This window comes from Giraffa tippelskirchi, chromosome 7, assembly GCF_054371585.1.
Source record: "Giraffa tippelskirchi isolate mGirTip1 chromosome 7, T2T-mGirTip1v1.2.pri, whole genome shotgun sequence".
Lineage (NCBI taxonomy): Eukaryota > Metazoa > Chordata > Mammalia > Artiodactyla > Giraffidae > Giraffa > Giraffa tippelskirchi.
Genome location: NC_137281.1, coordinates 98,252,272 through 98,273,183, shown reverse-complemented (window position 1 = coordinate 98,273,183; position 20,912 = coordinate 98,252,272). Strand labels below are relative to the sequence as shown.

The following is a 20,912-nucleotide window of genomic DNA, read 5'->3' as shown; positions in this document are numbered from 1 at the left end:
ATTCACATATCTTTTTTGGAAAGTATATGTTCAAAAGACTCTATCTAGAATACATAAAGAACTCTGAAAAGTCAACAGTAAGTAAATAGTCTTTTGTCAGATATATGATTTGCAAAAATTTTCTCCTAGTCTGTAGCTTGGTTTTTCTTTCTTTTAACTGTCTTTTAAAGAGCATTTAAAATTTTAAGTGCAGTTTTCTTTTGAGAATTATATTTTTTGGTTGTATCTAGGAATCCTTTGTCTAACCCAAGTTCCCAAAGATTTTTTCCTGTTTTTTCTTCTGAAAGTTTTATAGGTTTATATTTTGCATTTAGATACTTGCCTCTTTTGTTGCCAGTGAGAAGGCTTTTGTAAGCCCAATATTCATTCCAGTGTGGGTTGTCTAGTTTAGATATTTTTTTTCTGGCCACTTTATTTTTTTCCCTTTGTCTTTGGTATCTATTATTACTCCCTTAGGTATGGACTTATTTAATTTGTCTTTCTGAAGACTAGTACTACTTCAATGTAAGGATATGTCTTTTTTTAAAAAAAAACAAACTTCTTAGCCACTGTATTTTTACATGTTTCAAATATTGCCTGCATTTTTTTTTTTTCTATTTTGATATCTTGGAAGTGCAATAAAATTTCTGCTGAACCTTTCTCTTCTATTCTTTATGTCTCTTAAAAATTTTTTTTAAAAAATTTCATTTATTTCTCTGTGCTTCATGCTGGGGAATGTTTAATATATATTTCTTGGAATTCTTTCTAATACTATGTCAAGTCTGTTCTTTAATCTATCCATTGAATTTTTAATCTTAATGATATATTTTTAATTTCTTGAAGTTCTTTGTCATTTATTTTCAAATGTATCTTAATCTTTTTGTGTTATTTGGATTCTTTCTTCAGACTCATTAGAACTATTTATCTTTATCAGCTTTTTAAAATAATATCTTAAATTCTTTTGTTTATTCTGAATCTTGCTTATTATTAGGGCTTCCCTGGTAGCTTAGTTGGTAAAGTATCTGCCTGCAATGCAGGAGACCCTGGTTTGATTACTGGGTCGGGAAGATCTACTGGAGAAGGGATAGGCTACCCACTCCAATATTTCTGGGTTTCCCTTGTGGCTCAGCTGATAAAGAATCCACCTGCAATGTGGGAGACGTGGGTTTGATCCCAGGGTTGGGAAGATTCCCTGGAGAAGGGAAAGGCTACCCACTTCAGTATTCTGGCCTGGAGAATTCTTAAAAAGAATATCTTATTCTTTTTGTGTTATTTGGATTCTTTCTTAATACTCATTAAAATATTTATCAGATTTTTATAGTAATATCTTAAGTTCTTTTGTTTATTCTGATTCTTGCTTACTGTTGCTCATGTATTCATGGCTTTTGAACTTTGGGAATGTAAGTTTTAATTATGGAAAAATTATGGAGCCTGATTTGAAGCAGCTATACCTTCCAGAGCAAGTTTCTGTTTACTTCTACCAAATGGCTCAGATATACCACTGGCATGAGTCTTTTTTTTGGCTAATTTTTCATCTTGAAGCATTCCAGAGCACATGAATAATATTAATTGGAATTCAAACCCACATAAAGCATGAACACATGGTTGCACATTCTCAGGGAAGACTGTTTACCACTTGAAACACAGACACGTTTTTTGTTTGTATCCTGTGCTTTTGGATAGATATATTTTTCTAGTATGCCTTGTCACTGAGGAGGCACCTTTTTAAGGGATCCAGCTTCATGAATCAGGAGAGGGAAGGGTCTTCTCCATCCTGTCTTACATGAGCCCACGGCCTAGTCTCCTAGCTCTGTGTAGGTGGTAAAGCCCAAAGCCATGGCTTTCTGAGGCCAGCATATTTTTCTTTTACCTCTCCTGGTACTAGTGGTAAAGAATCCTGCCTGCCAATGCAGGAGACATAACAGAGGCAGATTCAGTCCCTGGGTTGGGAAGATCCCCTGGAGGAGGGCATGGCAACGCACTCCAGTATTCTTGCCTGGAGAATCCGATGGACAGAGAAGCCTGGCGGACTGCAGTCCATAGGGTCGCAAAGAATCAGACATGACTGAAGCAACTTAACATGCACGCACTCCGATCCCACCCAACCCTCACCAGGATATCTGCTTTAAGGATTTACAAGGTTCCTATTTCAGTTTTTGTTGTCGTTGTTCAGTCTCTAAGTTGTGTCTGACTCTTTGCAACCCCATAGACTGCAGTTCACTAGGCTTCCCTGTCCTTCACCATCTCCCAGAGTTTGCTCAAACTCATGTCCGTTGAGTTAGTGATGCCATCCAACCATCTCATCCTCTGTCATCCCCTTCTCCTCCTGCCTTCAATCTTTCCCAGCATCAGGGTCTTTTCCAATGAGTCAGCTCTGCATCAGGCGGTTAAAGTGTTGGAGCTCCAGCTTCAGCATCAGTCCTTTCAATGAATATTCAGGGTTGATATCTTTAGGAGTGACTGTTTTGATCTCTTTGCTGTCCAAGGGACCCTCAAGAGTCTTCTCCAGCACCACAGTTTGAAAGCATCAATTATTTGGTGCTCAGCCTTCTTTATGGTCTAACTATCACATCAGTACATGATTACTGAGAAGAGCGTAGCTTTGACTATATGGACCTTTGTTGGCAAAGTAATGTCTCTGCTTCTTAATACCCTGTCTAAGTTTGTCATAGCTCTTTTTCCCAGGAGCAAGTGTCTTTTAATTTCATGGCTGCAGTCACTGTCCGCATTGGAACACTGATTTTGGAGCCCAAGAAAATAAAAGTCTGTCACTGTTTCCATCTTTTCCCCATTTATTTGCCATGAAGTGATGAGACCCGATGCCATGAACTTATCTTTTTGAATGTTGAGTTTTAAGCCAGATTTTTCACTCTCCTCTTGCACCTTCATCAAAAGTCTCATTAGTTCCTCTCTGCTTTCTGCCATTAGGGTGGTGTCATCTTCATATCAGGGGTTGCTGATATTTCTCCTGGCAATCTTGATTCCAGCTTGTGATTCATCTAGCCTAGCATTTTGCATGATGTACTCTGCCTATAAGTTAAATAAGCAGGGTGACAATATACAGCCTTGATATAATCCTTTCCCAGTTTTGAACCAGTCCATTGTTCCATGTCTGGTTCTAACTGTTGCTTCTTGACCTGCGTACAGGTTTCTCAGCTTTTCAGTTCAGTTCAGTCGCTCAGTCGTGTCCGACTCTTTGCGACCCCATGAATTGCAGCACGCCAGGCCTCTGTGTCCATCACCAACTCCCGGAGTCTACCCAAACCCATGTCCACTGAGTCGGTGATGCCATCCAACCATCTCATCCTCTGTCGTCCCCTTCTCCTCCCGCCCCCAATCCTACCCAGCATCAGGGTCTTTTCCAATGAGTCAACCCTTCGCATGAGGTGGCCAAAGTATTGGAGTTTCAGCTTCAACATCAGACCTTCCAATGAACACCCAGGATTGATCTCTTTTAGGATGGATTGATTGGATCTCCTTGCAGTCCAAGGGACTCTCAAGAGTCTCCTCCAACACCACAGTTCAAAAGCATCAATTCTTCGGCGCTCAGCTTTCTTCACTGTCCAACTCTCACATCCATACATGACCACTGGAAAAACCGTAACCTTGACTAGACGTACTTTTGTTGGCAAAGTAATGTCTCTGCTTTTAAATATGCTATCTAGGTTGGCCATAACCTTCCTTCCAAGGAGTAAGCGTCTTTTAATTTCATGGCTGCATTCACCATCAGAAGTGATTTTGGAGCCCAAAAAAATAAAGTCTGACACTGTTTCCACTGTTTCCCCATCTATTTCCCATGAAGTGATGGGACCAGATGCCATGATCTTAGTTTTCTGAACGTTGAGCTTTAAGCCAACTTTTTCACTCTCCTCTTTCACCTTCATCAAGAGGCTCTTTAGTTCTTCTTCACTTTCTGCCATAAGGGTGATGTCATCTGCATATCTGAGGTTATTGATATTTCTCCCAGCAATCTTGATTCCAGCTTGTGTTTCTTCCAGCCCAGCGTTTCTCATGATGTACTCTGCATATAAGTTAAATAAGCAGGGTGACAATATACAGCCTTGACGTACTCCTTTTCCTATTTGGAACCAGTCTGTTGTTCCATGTCCAGTTCTAACTGTTGCTTCCTGACCTGCATACAGGTTTCTCAAGAGACAGGTCAGATGGTCTGATATTCCCATCTCTTTCAGAATTTTCCACAGTTTATTGTGATCCACACAGTCAAAGGCTTTGGCATAGTCAATAAAGCAGAAATAGATGTTTTTCTGGAACTCTCTTGCTTTTTCGATGATCCAGCGGATATTGGCAATTTGATCTCTGGTTCCTCTGCCTTTTCTAAAACCAGCTTGAACATCTGGAAGTTCACGGTTCACGTATTGCTGAAGCCTGGCTTGGAGAATTTTGAGCATTACTTTACTAGCATGTGAGATGAGTGCAATTGTGCGGTAGTTTGAGCATTCTTTGGCATTGCCTTTCTTTGGGATTGGAACGAAGACTGACCTCTTCCAGTCCTGTGGCCACTGCTGAGTTTTCCAAATTTGCTGGCATATCGAGTGCAGCACTTTCACAGCATCACCTTTTAGGATTTGAAACAGCTCAACTGGAATTCCATCACCTCCACTAGCTTTGTTCGTAGTGATGCTTTCTAAGGCCCACTTGACTTCACATTCCAGGATGTCTGGCTCTAGGTGAGTGATCACACCATCGTGATTATCTGGGTCGTGAAGATCTTTTTTGTGCAGTTCTTCTGTGTATTCTTGCCACCTCTTCTTAATATCTTTTGCCTCTGTTAGGTCCATACCATTTCTGTCCTTTATTGAGCCTATCTTTGCATGAAATGTTCCTTTGGTATCTCTAATTTTTTTGAAGATATCTCTAGTCTTTCCCAATCTGTTGTTTTCCTCTATTTCTTTGCACTGATCGCTGAGGAAGGCTTTCTTATCTCTCCTTGCTATTCTTTGGAACTCTGCATTCAGATGGGAATATCTTTCCTTTTCTCCTTTGCTTTTCACTTCTCTTCTCTTCCCAGCTATCTGTAAGGCCTCCTCAGACAGCCATTTTGCTTTTTTGCATTTCTTTTCCATGGGGATAGTCTTGATCCCTGTCTCCTGTACAATGTCATGAACCTCTGTCCATAGTTCATCAGGCACTCTGTCTATCAGGTCTAGTCCCTTCAATCTATTTGTCACTTCCACTGTATACTCATAAGGGATTTGATCTAGGTCATACCTGAATGGTCTAGTGGTTTCCCCTACTTTCTTCAATTTAAGTCTGAATTTGGCAATAAGCAGTTCATGATCCGAGCCACAGTCTGCTCCCGGTCTTGTTTTTGCTGACTGTATAGAGCTTCTCCATCTTTGGCTGCAAAGAATAGAATCAATCTGATTTCAGTGTTGACCATCTGGTGATGTCCACATGTAGAGTCTTCTCTTGTGTTGTTGGAATAGGGTGTTTGCTATTACCAGTGCGTTCTCGTGGCAAAACTCTATTAGCCTTTGTCCTGCTTTATTCTGTACTCCAAGGCCAAACTTGCCTGTTACGCCAGGTGTTTCTTGACTTCCTACTTTTGCATTCCAGTCCCCTATAATGAAAAGGACATCTTTTTTGGGTGTTAGTTCTAGAAGGTCTTGTACGTCTTCATAGAATCGTTCAACTTCAGCTTCTTCGGCGTTACTGGTCGGGGCATAGACTTGGATTACCGTGATATTGAATGGTTTGCCTTGGAAACGAACAGAGATCATTCTATCTCAGCTTTTAGTTTCCTTTTAATTTCTGTTGACTGGCAATTTCCCCAGTATCCTTGTGAACTTAGGACTATGCATTTCTAAGTAGATGGAAGATTTCAGTTTATTCGGTTTTCCGGATAGCCAGAACTGGAATCTAAAACAATTTTAGATTCCAGTAGCCCAAAACAATTTTAGACACTTTTAGTCTCAAGCTTACTGATTATAAACCTAAACTCTGGAGTTATGGGTTTAAAATAGGCTCTGCTGACCACATTTATGTGATTTTGGGAAAATTATTAATACTTTGACTCTCTGTGCCAGTTTCCTAACTGTTCAAAGGTATAATAATACTGTCTACCTTTTAGGCATGTTTTGGGGATAAAATGAGTGAAATATCTACAATTTTTAGAAGTGACTAGCACCTAGTAAGTACTCAATATGTCTTATCTAACTGGCCTTAATTCTTTAACCTAATTGGTCAGTGCTTGCTATGTTATTTTTCATGGGATTCAGTGTAAAGTCAGACAGATAGTAGCTAGTCACATAAATGTGTTTACAACAAATTTAGAATGAAAACTTTACCATTTTATGTAGGTAGGATAATATATTTACAAAGACCTGACAAATTTTAGAGTAGCAAAGGATTAGTATTTCTGCTTACATATTCCTGGGAGATGATTTTTTTTTTTAATTTTTTATTATTTATTTGGCTGCACTGGGACTTAGTTGTGACATGCAGGATCTTTAGTTGCAGCACTCAGACTCTTTGTTATGGCATGTGGGATCTAGTTCCCTGATTTTTTTTTTTAAAGCAGCAACTTCACAATATTGGTGCACATGTTTTAAAACATAGCTTAATATTACTTCATTCAAAATTTATTTAGAAGAAATATATCAGCAATTAATTCCAGGCATATTTTATTTGAATCCACTAAGCTATATGTCAAAACAAACTCTAGCATATTTATTAACCAACAAGGACTTTGATACTTATATCAAAGGCAAGACTTTGTAAAAGTTGTGATTTGTCTTAATCAAGTTTGTGGAATATCAGTAAGGTTCATCTGGGGTTGAGGTAGAAAATCCACAGGTATGCTGCATGTTGATTGCTGACTGCAAATGATTCAGTGTCTGTAAGACCTTTTACATTGTCAGAATAATAAATCCTAGTATTTTGATTAGTTTTATTGCTCATTTGTCTTTTATTAATTTCTTGCAAAAATTCTGAGTGGCAGAAAATGAATTTAAAATGCTAGAGGTTTTTTTTTGCCACATGGTGTGTAGCTTGTGGGATCTAGCTTCCTGATCAGGGATTGAAGCTGCGTCTCCTGCAGTGGAAGCATGGATTCTTAACCACTAGACTGCCAGGAAGTCCCTAAAATGCTAGAATTTTAACGAAATTTCTGTAGTAATGGTATAGTTCTCATTCTTATAATTTTGGTTTATTGTTGCTTCTGAATATTTTCCTTGAAAGAGCCAATAGTTGCAACTGGTGTAAAAATCTCATGGCTTTCAGGTAGGGATGTAATTGTTGGGAAGTGTTTGTATAGACTATCTACCTTTCCTGGGACTAACGTGGAGATGAAGTAGGGGACATGGAGCAATGAAAAGTAGAGACTGAACGTGGCTTTGAGAATGAAGAAGTAAGAAAAAGCAAACAGGCCACAGGGTAGACAATCAGAAGGGTTGGCAATAGAGAGGCCCGTGGGCAGTGGAATGGGGAGATGGTTGGTGCTAGTGGGGTGGGAATGGGGGAAGCAAATGGCAACCCACGCCAGTATTCTTGCTTGGAGAATCCTGTGGACAGAGGAGCCTGGAGAGCTGCTGTCCATAGGGTTGCACAGAGTTGGACACGACTGAAGCGACTATCATGGATGCATGCATTGGAGAAGGAAATGGCAACCCACTCCAGTATTCTTGCCTGGAGAATCCTGTGGACAGAGGAGCCTGGAGGGCTGCTGTCCATAGGGTTGCACAGAGTTGGACACGACTGAAGCGACTATCATGGATGCATGCACTGGAGAAGGAAATGGCAACCCACTCCAGTATTCTTGCCTGGAGAATCCCAGGGACAGAGGAGCCTGGTGGGCTGCTGTCTATGGGGTCGCACAGAGTCGGACACGACTAAAGCAACTTAGCAGCAGCAGTGGGGTGGGAAACTGTGGGTAAAATTGTGAAATGGGCAGTATTTGCCTTTTGTTCTCTAGTTTCATGTCTTTTGTCTCATTTTTCCTGCTCATTCCAAGCGTCAGGATCATATGGGATGACACATGTGAAAGATCTTTGTGTATCCTAAAATGTGGTATCTGAGTAGTTGCTAATATCTAGTTATGTTACCCCTGTATAAAAACCCATTCTCAGGGAAAGGTCAGCTCGATTCATTTATGCCAAGATATCAATTACTGACAGGGCTCATGTGACTTCTAGCAATTTCAGCATTTTCATGAAACTATGCAGCCTTACGAATTTACTGGATATTATGGAATTTTAGACTTTACCTGGCCTTTCACAGAAGAATACTTTTGAACAGGAAACCCTCTTTAACACTTCCAAGATCCCATAAAGTAAGCATTGTTTTGTTTATTACAAATTGGGTCTCTGCTAGTTTCAGTCCATAATGTACCTGTTTTCTTATCTGTTAAATTGGGACAGTAATACCTAACCCAGAGGGTCATTATGAGACATGACTGAGGCAGTGTGTGTAAAGCACTCAGCACAGGACCTGGCCAGTAGTAATTCCTCAGTAAATGTCAGTTATGATTTTTATACTACTGTGTCAGCTCAGTTCTCTGGGGCTTATGTCCTAGTTCACGTGAACGGAGTTGCTTGTGCAGTCGTGTAACCCTGGTGGTTTAATTCTCAGCACCACCTGCCTTCTGTCCTGGAGAGTCACAAGGGGACCCAGATTGCAGTGATGGAGTGTAGACCATGAGCATAAAAGCCTCCAAGGGCTGAGTGCTGCAGGGCTGGAGCAGACATTCCCTCCGTTGGAGGGGAAAGGTATGTCTCCACTCTCCCTGAGGTTTTGCCTCTCTTGTGGGCTGTGTTAATTTCCAAGGTGACTTTTACTGCCAAGCACAGCCTTCAAGCCCTGTGATCCCTGTTTTTGCTTCGTGCAGCCATGGATGTCTTTTCCTGTCCTCTCTCAGGAAAACACAGCTGCACCAAACTGGTGTCTTCACCAGTTTTTAGCAAATGAACTTTGCTAAAATGGAAAGAGAAACCAAAATGAAATAGAAAAGCTGTGACTAGTATAAGAGTAAATGATTAACCAAAGCACATGGTTCTGATTTGAAGAACTCCATTAGAAGCACACTGCGATTCAGACTGTTCACTTTGCAGCTGTTCAATAGCCACATGTGACCAGTGACTACTATGTTGATTAGTCCTGCTCTAGACCCTTGACTGTCCATCTGAGTGTAAGCTCAAGCAGCAGGGACCATCATGCCTCATCCTCAGAGCTTGACAGAGAGAGATTCTCTTTGGGACTGATTCTTCTCTATTATTGCTAGAAATTGCTGGAGAGTAGTGCATATTACTTTGGTGCAAATGTTATTAAATTTAATTGTGTATGTAAATTGTATTTTATCAAGTGTTATATTTCTAGAATAATTTAACACTACTGTATGATGCATGTCCTTACATATACTTATATTTGAGTTAAAATAGTCTAGAAATTTAAAATAAAAAACATTATTTTTGAAAACTATTTCTTTGGAAATAATTTTTAGGTTGATACTGCAATCAATTTGAACTCTGGTAAAGAAGGCCACTCAGAAAGCAATAATACAGAGGAAAGTAGAAACAGTAATGATAATAAAGGGGAAAGCTACTCTGAGAAAATAAAATTGCCTGAAGAGGGGTCAGATGAAGATTTGAACTTGGGTCAACATCAGATAGTCCCTGAATGTTCAGGTAGGATAATTACTTGGTAAATAGCTCATGATAATTATAGATGCTATAGTTAAAATATTAGAATTACGTATGTTTTTTATTTATTTTAATTTTTTATTATGTAGAAATAATAAGATACATTTTTTTGGTGAGCAAGAAAATCACCAACTTTTTATTTATAAGAATATTAAGAATTCTTAAGTACATGTAGAAATATAGTAAAATATGTCATATAATAAAATTGTAACTGTAATCATTTTAATCAAGTAGGAAATATTTCTGTATATTATGACATGATTTATTGATCTTTTTGAAAATTGTATGATAAAATGTATACTGTAATATATAAATGCCTTTTAAGGGATAATCCCGTTTGATTTTAATAACTTCTAGATTTCAAAAAACTCCTTTTTTTCCCATGGTTATTAATACTGGTCAAAGTGAATTAGAACAGCAGTTCTCAAAACATGGGCTGCAGAGCCCTGGGCTCTGAGGCCCTTTTAGGAACTCTGCAAAGTAAAAACTAGTTTTATTATAATACTGATATATCAGTAATATAATTCATTATAATACTGAAATGATTCTGTTTGCTTTTTTGCCCACTGAATGGTTTTACTGATGGTACAAAAGCAATGATGGGTAAAACTGCTGGTGCTTTGACATGAATCAGGACAATGAATGGCATCAAACTGTACTAATAGTCATTGTGTTCTTTAAGGCCTGCCATAGGCAGAAGAAAGAAATAGCCGATGTCACTCAAGAATGTTCTTGATGGAGCAGTAAAAATTTTAAATTCTGATTAATCTTGACCTTTGAGTACACATCTTTTTTATATCCTATGTGGTAAATTGGGAGGTACATATAAAGCAATTCTGCTATATGCCAAAATGTGAAGGTTGTGTTGAGGAAAAGTGTTTATGTGGTAATTTGAGAGTTGAACTGGTCATTTATTTTTAAATAAATTTATTTATTTTAGTTGGGGGCTAATTACTTTACAATATTGTAATAGTTTTTGCCATACATTGACATGAATCAGCCATGGGTCTACATGTGTTCCCCTTCCTGGACCCCCCATCCACCTCCCTCCCCATCCCATCCCTCTGGGCCATCCCATTGCCCTGGCCCTGAGCCCTTGTCTCATGCATCGAACATGGAATGGTGTTCTGTTTCACATATGATAATATACATGTTTCAATGCTATTCTCCCAGAACGTCTCACCCTCACCTTCTCCCTCAGAGTCCATAAAATTGTTCTATGCATCTGTGTCTCTTATTCTGTCTTGCATATAGGGTTATCGTTACCATCTTTCAAATTCCATATATATGCATTACTATACTGTATTGGTGTTTTTCTTTCTGGCTTACTTCACTCTGTATAATGGGCTCCAGTTTCATCCATCTCAGTAGAACCGATTCAAATGTATTTTTTTTAATGGCTGAGTAATATTCCATTGTGTATATGTACCACAGCTTCCTTATCCATTCGTCTGCTGATGGACATCTAGGTTGCTTTCATGTCCTGGCTATTGTAAACAGTGCTGCGATGAACATTGGGGTACACGCGTCTCTTTCAATTCTGGTTTCTTCGGTGTGGATGCCCAGCAGTGGGATTGCTGGGTCATATGGCAGTTCTATTCCCAGTTTTTTAAGGAATCTCCACACTGTTCTCCATAGTGGCTGTACTAGTTTGCATTCCCACCAACAATGTAAGAGGGTTCCCTTTTCTCCACACCCTCTCCAGTATTTATTGCTTGTAGACTTTTGGATAGCAGCCATTCTGACTGGTGTGAAATGATACCTCATTGTGGTTTTGATTTGCATTTCTCTAATAATGAGTGATGTTGAGCATCTTTTCATGTGTTTGTTAGCCATCTGTATATCTTCTTTGGAGAAATGTCTGTTTAGTTCTTTGGCCCATTTTTTGATTGGGTCGTTTATTTTTCTGGAATTCAGCTGCAGAAGTTGCTTGTATATTTTTGAGATTAATTGTTTGTCTGTTGCTTCGTTTGCTATTATTTTCTCCCATTCTGAAGGCTGTCTTTTCACCTTGCTTATAGTTTCCTTTGTTGTACAAAAGCTTTTAATTTTAATTAGGTCCCATTTGTTTATTTTTGCTTTTATTTCCAATATTCTGGGAGGTGGGTCATGGAGGATCCTGCTGTGATTTATGTCGGAGAGTGTTTTGCCTATGTTTTCCTCTAGGAGTTTTATAGTTTCTGGTCTTATGTTTAGATCTTTAATCCATTTTGAGTTTATTTTTGTGTATGGTGTTAGGAAGTGTTCTAGTTTCATTCTTTTACAAGTGGTTGACCAGTTTTCCCAGCACCACTTGTTAAAGAGATTGTCTTTTCTCCATTGTATATTCTTGCCTCCTTTGTCGAAGATAAGGTGTCCATAGGTGCATGGATTTATCTCTAGGCTTTCTATTTTGTTCCATTGGTCTATATTTCTGTCTTTGTGCCAGTACCATACTGTCTTGATGACTGTGGCTTTGTAGGAGAGCCTGAAGTCAGGCAGGTTGATTCCTCCAGTTCCATTCTTCTTCCTCAAGATTGCTTTGGCTATTCGAGGTTTCTTATATTACCATACAAATTGTGAGATGATTTGTTCTAGTTCTGTGAAAAATACCATTGGTAGCTTGATAGGGATTGCATTGAATCTATAGATTGCTTTGGGTAGTATACTCATTTTCACTATATTAATTCTTCTAATCCATGAACACGGTATATTTCTCCATCTGTTTGTGTCCTCTTTGATTTCTTTCATCAGTGTTTTATAGTTTTCTATATATAAGTTTTTTGTTTCTTTAGGTAGATATATTCCTAAGTATTTTATTCTTTTTGTTGCAATGGTGAATGGTATTGTTTCCTTAATTTCTCTTTCTGTTTTCTCATTATTGGAGTATAGGAATGCAAGGGATTTCTGTGTGTTAATTTTATATCCTGCAACTTTACTATATTCATTGATTAACTCTAGTATTTTTCTAGTAGAGTCTTTAGGGTTTTCTATGTAGAGGATCATGTCATCTGCAAACAGTGAGAGTTTTACTTCTTCTTTTCCTATCTGTATTCCTTTTATTTCTTTTTCAGCTCTGATTGCTGTGGCCAAAACTTCCAAAACTATGTTGAATAGTAGTGGTGAAAGTGGGCATCCTTGCCTTGTTCCTGACTTTAGGGGAAATGCTTTCAATTTTTCACCATTGAGGATAATGTTTGCTGTGGGTTTGTCATATATAGCTTTTATTGTGTTGAGGTATGTTCCTTCTATTCCTGCTTTCTGGAGGGTTTTTTATCATAAATGGATGCTGAATTTTGTCAAAGGCTTTTTCTGCATCTATTGAGATAACCATATGGTTTTTTTCTTTCAATTTGTTAATGTGGTGTATTACATTGATTGATTTGCAGATGTTAAAAAAACCTTGCATTCCTGGGATAAAGCCCACTTGGTCATGATGTATGATCTTTTTAATATGATGTTGGATTCTGTTTGCTAGAATTTTATTAAGGATTTTTGCATCTATGTTCATCAGTGATATTGGCCTGTAGTTTTCCTTTTTTGTGACATCTTTGTCTGGTTTTGGAATTAGGGTGATGGTGGCCTCATAGAATGAGTTTGGAAGTTTACCATCTTCTGCAATTTTCTGGAAGAGTTTGAGTAGGATAGGTGTTAGCTCTTCTCTAAATTTTTGGTAGAATTCCACTGTGAAGCCATCTGGTCCTGAGCTTTTGTTTGCTGGAAGATTTCTGATTACAGTTTCGATTTCCGTGCTTGTGATGAGTCTGTTAAGATCTTCTATTTCTTCCTGGTTCAGTTTTGGAAAGTTATACTTTTCTAAGAATTTGTCCATTTCATCCAAGTTGTCCATTTTATTGGCATATAGCTGTTGGTAGTAGTCTCTTATGATCCTTTGTATTTCTGTGGAGTCTGTTGTGATCTCTCCATTTTTATTTCTAATTTTGTTGATCTGATTCTTCTCCCTTTGTTTCTTGATGAGTCTGGCTAATGGTTTGTCAATTTTGTTTATCTTCTCGAAAAACCACCTTTTAGTTTTGTTGATTTTTGCTATGGTCTCTTTTGTTTCTTTTGCATTTATTTCTGCCCTAATTTTTAAGATTTCTTTCCTTCTACTGACCCTGGGGTTCTTCATTTCTTCCTTCTCTAGTTGCTTTAGGTGTAGAGTTAGTTGATTCATTTGATTTTTTTCTTGTTTCTTGAGGTACGCCTGTATTGCTATGAACCTTCCCCTTAGCCTTGCTTTTACAGTGTCCCATAGGTTTTGGGTTGTCGTGTTTTCATTTTCATTCGTTTCTATGCATAATTTGATTTCTTTTTTGATTTATTCTGTGATTTGTTGGTTATTCAGAAGCGTGTTGTTTAGCCTCCATATGTTGGAATTTTTAATAGTTTTTTTCCTGTAATTGAGGTCTAATCTTACTGCATTGTGGTCAGAGAAGATGGCTGGGATGATTTCAATTTTTTTGAATTTACCAAGGCTAGATTTATGGCCCAGGATGTGATCTATCCTGGAGAAAGTTCCGTGTGCACTTGAGAAAAAGGTAAAATTGATTGTTTTGGGGTGAAAAGTCCTGTAAATATCAATTAAATCTAATTTGTCTATTGTATCATTTAAAGTTTGTGTTTCCTTGTTAATTTTCTGTTTAGTTGATCTATCCATATGCGTGAGTGGAGTATTAAAGTCTCCAACTATTATTGTGTTATTGTTAATTTCCCCTGTCATACTTGTTAGTATTTGCCTTATATATTGTGGTGTTCCTATGTTGGGTGCATATATATTTATGATTGTTACGTCTTCTTCTTGGATTGTTCTTTGATCTTTATGTAGTGTCCTTCTTTGTCCCTTTTCACAGCCTTTATTTTAAAGTCTATTTTATCTGAAATGAGTATTGCGACTCCTGCTTTCTTTTGGTCTCCGTTTGCATGAAATGTGTTTTTCCATCCCTTCACTTTCAGCCTGTGTGTGTCCCTAGTTTTGAGGTGGGTCTCTTGTAGACAGCATATATAGGGGTCTTGTTTTTGTATCCATTCAGCCAGCCTTTGTCTTTTGGTTGGGGCATTCAACCCATTTACATTTAAGGTAATTATTGATAAGTATGATCCCGTTGCCATTTACTTTGTTGTTTCGAGTTCGTGTTGAAACATCCTTTCTGTGTTTCCTGTTTAGAGAAGATCCTTTAGCATTTGTTGGAGAGCTGGTTTGGTGGTGCTGAATTCCCTCAGCTCTTGCTTGTCTGTAAAGCTTTTGAATTCTCCTTCATATCTGAATGAGATCCTTGCTGGGTACAGTAATCTGGGTTGTAGACTATTCTCTTTCATTACTTTAAGTATGTCCTGCCATTCCCTTCTAGCCTGAAGGGTTTCTATTGAAAGATCAGCTGTTATCCTTATGGGGATCCCCTTGTGTGTTATGTGTTGTTTTTCCCTTGCTGCTTTTAATATTTGTTCTTTGTGTTTGATCTTTGTTAATTTGATTAATATGTGTCTTGGGGTGTTTCGCCTTGGGTTTATCCTGTTTGGAACTCTCTGGGTTTCTTGGACTTCTGTGACTATTTCTTTCCTCATTTTAGGGAAATTTTCAACTATTATCTCCTCGAGTATTTTTTCATGACCTTTCCTTTTATCTTCTTCTTCTGGGACTCCTATGATTCGAATGTTGGGGCGTTTCATATTGTCCCAGAGGTCCCTGAGGTTTTCCTCATTTCTTTTGATTCTTTTTTCTTTTTTCCTCTCTGCTTCCTTTATTTCCATCATTCTATCTTCTACCTCACTTATCCTATCTTCTGCCTCTGTTATTCTACTGTTGGTTCCCTCCAGAGTGTCTTTTATCTCCTTTATTTCATTACTCATTATATATGACTCCTTTTTATTTCTTCTAAGTCCTTGATAAACATTTCTTGCATCTTCTCAATCCTTGTCTCCAGGCTGTTTATCTGTAACTCCATTTTGCTTTCAAGATTTTGGATCATTTTTATTATCATTATTCTTTTTCAGATAGATTCCCTATCTCCTCCTCTTTTGTTTGGTTTGGTGGGCATTTCTCATTTTCCTTTACTTGCTGAGTATTTCTCTGCCTTTTCATCTTGTTTAGATTGCTGTGTTAGGCGTGGCCTTTCTGTATTCTGGTAGTAAGAAGTTCCTCTTTATTGTGGAGGTTCCTCACTGTGGGTGGGGTTGGACGGGTCGCTTGTCAAGGCTTCCTGGTTGGGGGAGCTTGTGTCGGTGTTCTGGTGGGTGGAGCTGGATTTCTGCTCTCTAGAGTGCAATGGAGTGACCAGTATTGATTTTTGAGATGTCTATGGATTTGGTGTGCCTCTGGGCAGCCTGTATATTGATGCTCAGGGCTATGTTCCTGCGTTGCTGGAGAATTTGCGTGGTATGTCTTGCTCTGGAACTTATTGGCTCTTGGGTGGAGCTTGGTTTCAGTGTATATGTGGAGGCTATTGGATGGTCTCTTATTAATTAATGTTTCCCCTGGCTTTAAGTCTTATTCTTGCAGTAGCCTCAAGACTTCTCCATCCATACAGCCTCAATAATAAAACTTTTAGGTTAATGGTGAAAAGATTCTCCACAGTGAGGGATACCCAGAAAGGTTCACTGAGTTACATGGAGAGATGAGGTGGGGGGGGGGGGTGGTTTGAGGTGACCAGGAGGGGAAGAGGGGAATTCAAATGTGGAGAGAGCAATCTAGCCAGTAAGCACTTCCCTCTGTGCTTTCCACAGTCTGGAACCCTCAGAGTGGTTCACAGAGATACATAGAGAGGGGGGAGGAAGGTAATAGAGGTGAGCATGAGTAGAAAGGGAGGAATCAAGAGGGGAGAGAGAGATCTGGGCAGTATCCTGTTCTTGAAGTGTTCTCCGGTACCCAGAACACCCTCAGAGATTCACAGAATTGTGTTGAGAAGAGAAGGAGAAGGGTGGGAGATAGAGGTTCCCTGGGGGAGAAGAAAGAGCATCAATAGGGGGAGAGAGTAATCAGGCCAGTGATCACACTCCTGAGTAAAAATGGGTCCTAAAGATTGGGTTCTTAAATGTACAAAATTGATATCAAATATGTAAAACAAAGATTAAAAATCTAGAGTAGAGTTTAGACTCTTATAAAACTTACAATATAAAAAAAAAGAAAAAAAGGAAACAGTGTAAAAAGAAAAAAAACAGTAAAACAGTAAAAAAAGAAACAGTAAAAAAAGTAAAACAGGAAAAAAACAGTAAAAAAAGAAAACACAAAAGGTATAAGATATATGTATGCAGTTTGCTTCAAAAATTGGGTGTTTTTTTTTTTGCAAGTTAATAGTGGGTTATGAAAATGAAAGTTAAAGGTGTAATAGAGGACTTGAAGAAAAAGGAAAGAAGAGAAAAAAAAAAAATAATAGTAAAAATATATATATATATCCCGGACTTTCTCTGGAGCTGTTGTGAGCAGTGTGGGGTCTGCTCAGTTTCAGATAGATCCTTGTTCCTGCTTATACTTTTCAAGATCTATAGGTCCCTTTCAATGCAGTCGGTATTAACTACAGGGATTTTAATCTGTTGGCCTGTCACTTCCAAGGCGCTTCCCTCTGTTTATTTGGCTTCTGTTTGGAGGTCTCTTCAGTATCTAATTTCCACCCTGCAACAAAGGGGCGGAGGTGGTCTCTTTAGGTTCGCTTGTTCAGTCGTGCTGTGGGGAGGGAGGAACACTGCAAACCTGGCGTGTGTGTGGTGAGCTCGCAGTGTCTCGGCCGCACTGGGTTCGCCCCCGCTCATGGCGTGTGTGCTTTCCCCGTCTACCCTGCTCAGGCTTCAGGTTACTCGGCCGGGGAGTGGGCCGGGGAGTGGGCCCTGAGATGCGTGCACTTCTCAGGTCTAAGCCGCTCAGGTTCAGGCTCCCGGTTACTCCACAAAGGCGCAGACTCGGTTTCGCCCGCGGCTTGTGCCGTTCCCGGTCGGAGCTGCTCAGGCGGCCAGGAGTTTGGCGAGCGCACTCTCCCCTGTTGGGGCGGTGCGCCTTATCACCTCCCTGGTCCCCGCCTCGGTTTACGGGCGCGCCCGGCTCCGGTGTGCTTTGTGTCGGTTCTGGGGAGCTGGTCTCTGGCTGCGACCCTCCCGGCGGCTGTCGACCCTCCGGGATCTCAGGCAGTCTTTGCTTAGAAACTGGAAGCCTGTTTGCAGATTGGTAGGGGGTGCCCTCTCTGGGGCCGAGTTTGCCCCTTTCCGGCTCTGGCTGGCCCCGCCTGCCCGCTGTGTCTGGCGGGGGATGGGGCGGTCCGCAGCCGGCTAGCTCTCCTCTGGTATCGCTCAGTCCTTTGTTCTGTGAGCGGGCAGGCAGTGCCTTAGAGTTGGGCTTTTCGGGGGATAGTTCTCTCTCTCTGGCTGTCCCACAGTTTAGGTTACTATCTCACGTTAGCTCCCTCAGATTGCCCTCAGGGCACTCGGGCCCGGTCCTTACCCTAGGCAGTGCCACCCGCTCCTCTCCGTTCAGCCCCTACTTGCTGGTAGCGGATGATGCGAGCGTCTGGGGTTCTTTGCTGGGAGTTGCTTTAGGCACGTAATCTGTGGGTTTTATTTATTTTTTCTCCCAGTTACGTTGCCCTGCGAGATAAGAAATCTTCCCCCACACCCGCCGGTGAGAGGGTTTCCTGGTGCTTGGAAATTTCTCCTCTTTTACGACTCCCTCCCCGGGACGGGTCTCCCTCCTTAACTCTTTTGTCTCTCTTTTTATCTTTTATAATTTCTCCTACCTGCTTTTGAAGATAATGCGCTCTTTGTGGATGCCTGACGTCCTCTGCCAGCGTTCAGAAGTAGTTTTGTGAAGTTTGCTCAGTGTTCAGATGTTCTTTCGATAAATTTGTGGAGGAGAGAGTGGTCTCCCCGTCCTATTCCTCTGCCATCTTAGCCCCGCCCCCGAACTGGTCATTTTTTAATGGAACTCCATTTTCACTTGAAAGAATAAGTGGCAGACAAACTATTATCGTTCAGACTTAAGTATTTGGCAAACATTTTTGTAAAAAATGAAATGGACCTGTTAATTCAGGAAAACAACTGACAGTATTTTTTGTCAATGATAAAATTTGAGCTTTCAAGTAAAAACTTAGAATCTTAGAAAATTTGTGTATGTCAGTATGAGCTTTACAACTTCCTAGTACTTAGACTTTTCTGATAAAAATCGTTGGCAATATTAACAAATGTGATTTGTTGATATTGTATATTGAAATGTGTTAATATTTTGAAGGTTTGCGTAATTCAGTGAACCACTGTTTTCCAAATGGCCAATGCAGGATAAAAGATCCATTTAACATGAAAAATAGATCTATGGATTTATGGAATAACTAGGGTTACAGATTTCACATTATAACTAACCTTTAAGAAACTACCTCTTGTCCAGTTTTGATGTTAGTATCAAAGAAGAATATCCACTATTATCTGAAAAGGGTATTTCTCCTCCCCTTTCCAACTACTGTGTAAGGCCAAATTTTTATCATATACTTTAACTGAAACAACAGATTACAGTAGATTGACTTTGAAGCAGATATGCGAATCCAGCTGTCTTCTATTAATCCAGATACTAAAGATTGAAAACATCACTGTTCTTCTCAACAGTGTTTTTTTGAAAATATAGCTATTTGTCATAAAAGTGTTACATTTGTGTTAAAATGTAATAAGTAATTCCATGTTTATTATTTTAAAATGAATAAATATGTATTTATCATATTCTTCAATTTTGATTTCTAATATGGTAATTATCCATAGACATAACTTACATAAACAAAAGTTACTTTGGGTTCTCCATAATTTATAAACTATAAAGGAAAGCTGAGCTGGTAGTGGTGGCCTCCCCAGCCTGAACCTGAGGTGTGATGGGCTCTTCCCTCTCTGGCACCGGCCTGTGGGCTCCACTGAGGCAGGGGCTGCTCAGCTGCTCCTCTCCACTCAGGCCTTGACTAGCCCACCAGGCTGGCTGGCTCCCGCTGCACAAACAGCCAGGTGGGAGCTGCACTCCGGGGGGCACCAGCTCTGAGGCTGCCTTGGGGGTCACAGGCTGGCTGGTGTGGCCAGCAGAGGGCTGTGCTCACAGTGCCCGCTGCCTCAGACAGTGGTTCTGGTTGATGGGCGTGTCAGCCATCTGCACAGGCCACAAATGGTCTCTGCCGCCTGCACACCTTGCACTGTGGGTTGAAGAATGATGTTGCTAGAGCAGCCGGGTGCTAGTTCAGACCTGGCTGCTTTCTGCAGTTGTACCTTTCTGCTTGGGGTGCAGTAGCAGCGAGGCAGACACCAGCTATCGTGGCCCTACTCAGTCATTGGTTGGTGCCACAGTGGGCCCCTCCCCCAAGCAAGTGACTGTTAGTGAGTAACTGTCAATCAGCAACCATTAGTAGCCCTGCTCAGCCATTGGTTGGTGCCACAGTGGGTCCCTCCTCCTCCCCCTGTTGTATATTAAAAAGAGCCCAGATTTGGACTGACGGGGAGATGGTTTTTTGAGATGCTAGTCTGACATCTTCTCAGTCTGCTAATTTTTTGACTCAAGTTGTCATTTCTTGTTCCAACAGCTTGTTTTCTGATTTATTGGCCTGTCACGCGGTGAGCAGAATGAGTTTGGGTTCAATAACAAGCTCATAAACTTTGAGAACTGATTTAAATTGTGTTTGGGATGAGATCAGCTCTCAGACCAGGTGACTCAGGATTACAGTTATCAGGAAATGAGCTATTAGAGTTGAGACTAGCTAGTGGCCCTGTTTACATTACATTTACATTACAATGTAAACATTGTAATGTTTATATTACATTACATTATATTGTTTCCGTGTAGCCTGTAGCAAGAGTTAACTTCAAAATGCCTGCTGTATAGACCACCTGTATACATGGAGCTTGAGAATGCTAGGGCTGCCAGTTGGAATTAGAACTAGAGGCTTTTGCGTTTGGCGTACGTGAGCAATACAATTTGTAGAGTCTCCTTATTAGTAAGATAAGTATTCTTTTTGGGTAAGCTTATTCCCTCTAAACATATCTCTTTTTCCTTTAATAGAAAGTGATATACATTATAGGGAAACACCATTGGACTCTTTGCATTTTCAAAAGTTGCAAAACTTGGCTTTTCTTTGCATAATATGACATTTCTGATGATCTAAGCTGGGGTAGCTGAGACTTCAGGACTTGAACACCTATGCTCATTGCCTGGTTATCATCTTTCATCAGACTTTACAGAGGAATTATCTCCTGGCAGTAAAGAGCTTTAGCTCTGGAGTCAACACAGATCTGGGCAGAGACTGGCTCTGCCTTTTACTAGTTATAAGATGATAGATCTTGGACATGTATTTA

General features: G+C 39.9%; 1 protein-coding gene across 1 annotated transcript in view; it reads left to right on the top strand.

The window, feature by feature from the left end:
• Positions 1–20,912, top strand: part of FSIP1 (fibrous sheath interacting protein 1) — a 201,463-nt gene that overhangs the window by 9,186 nt on the left and 171,365 nt on the right. The window contains exon 3 of the mRNA XM_081507144.1: positions 9,437–9,620. Within this exon, the coding sequence (XP_081363270.1) occupies positions 9,437–9,620 (184 nt within the window). The remainder of the gene's footprint in view (positions 1–9,436; positions 9,621–20,912) is intronic.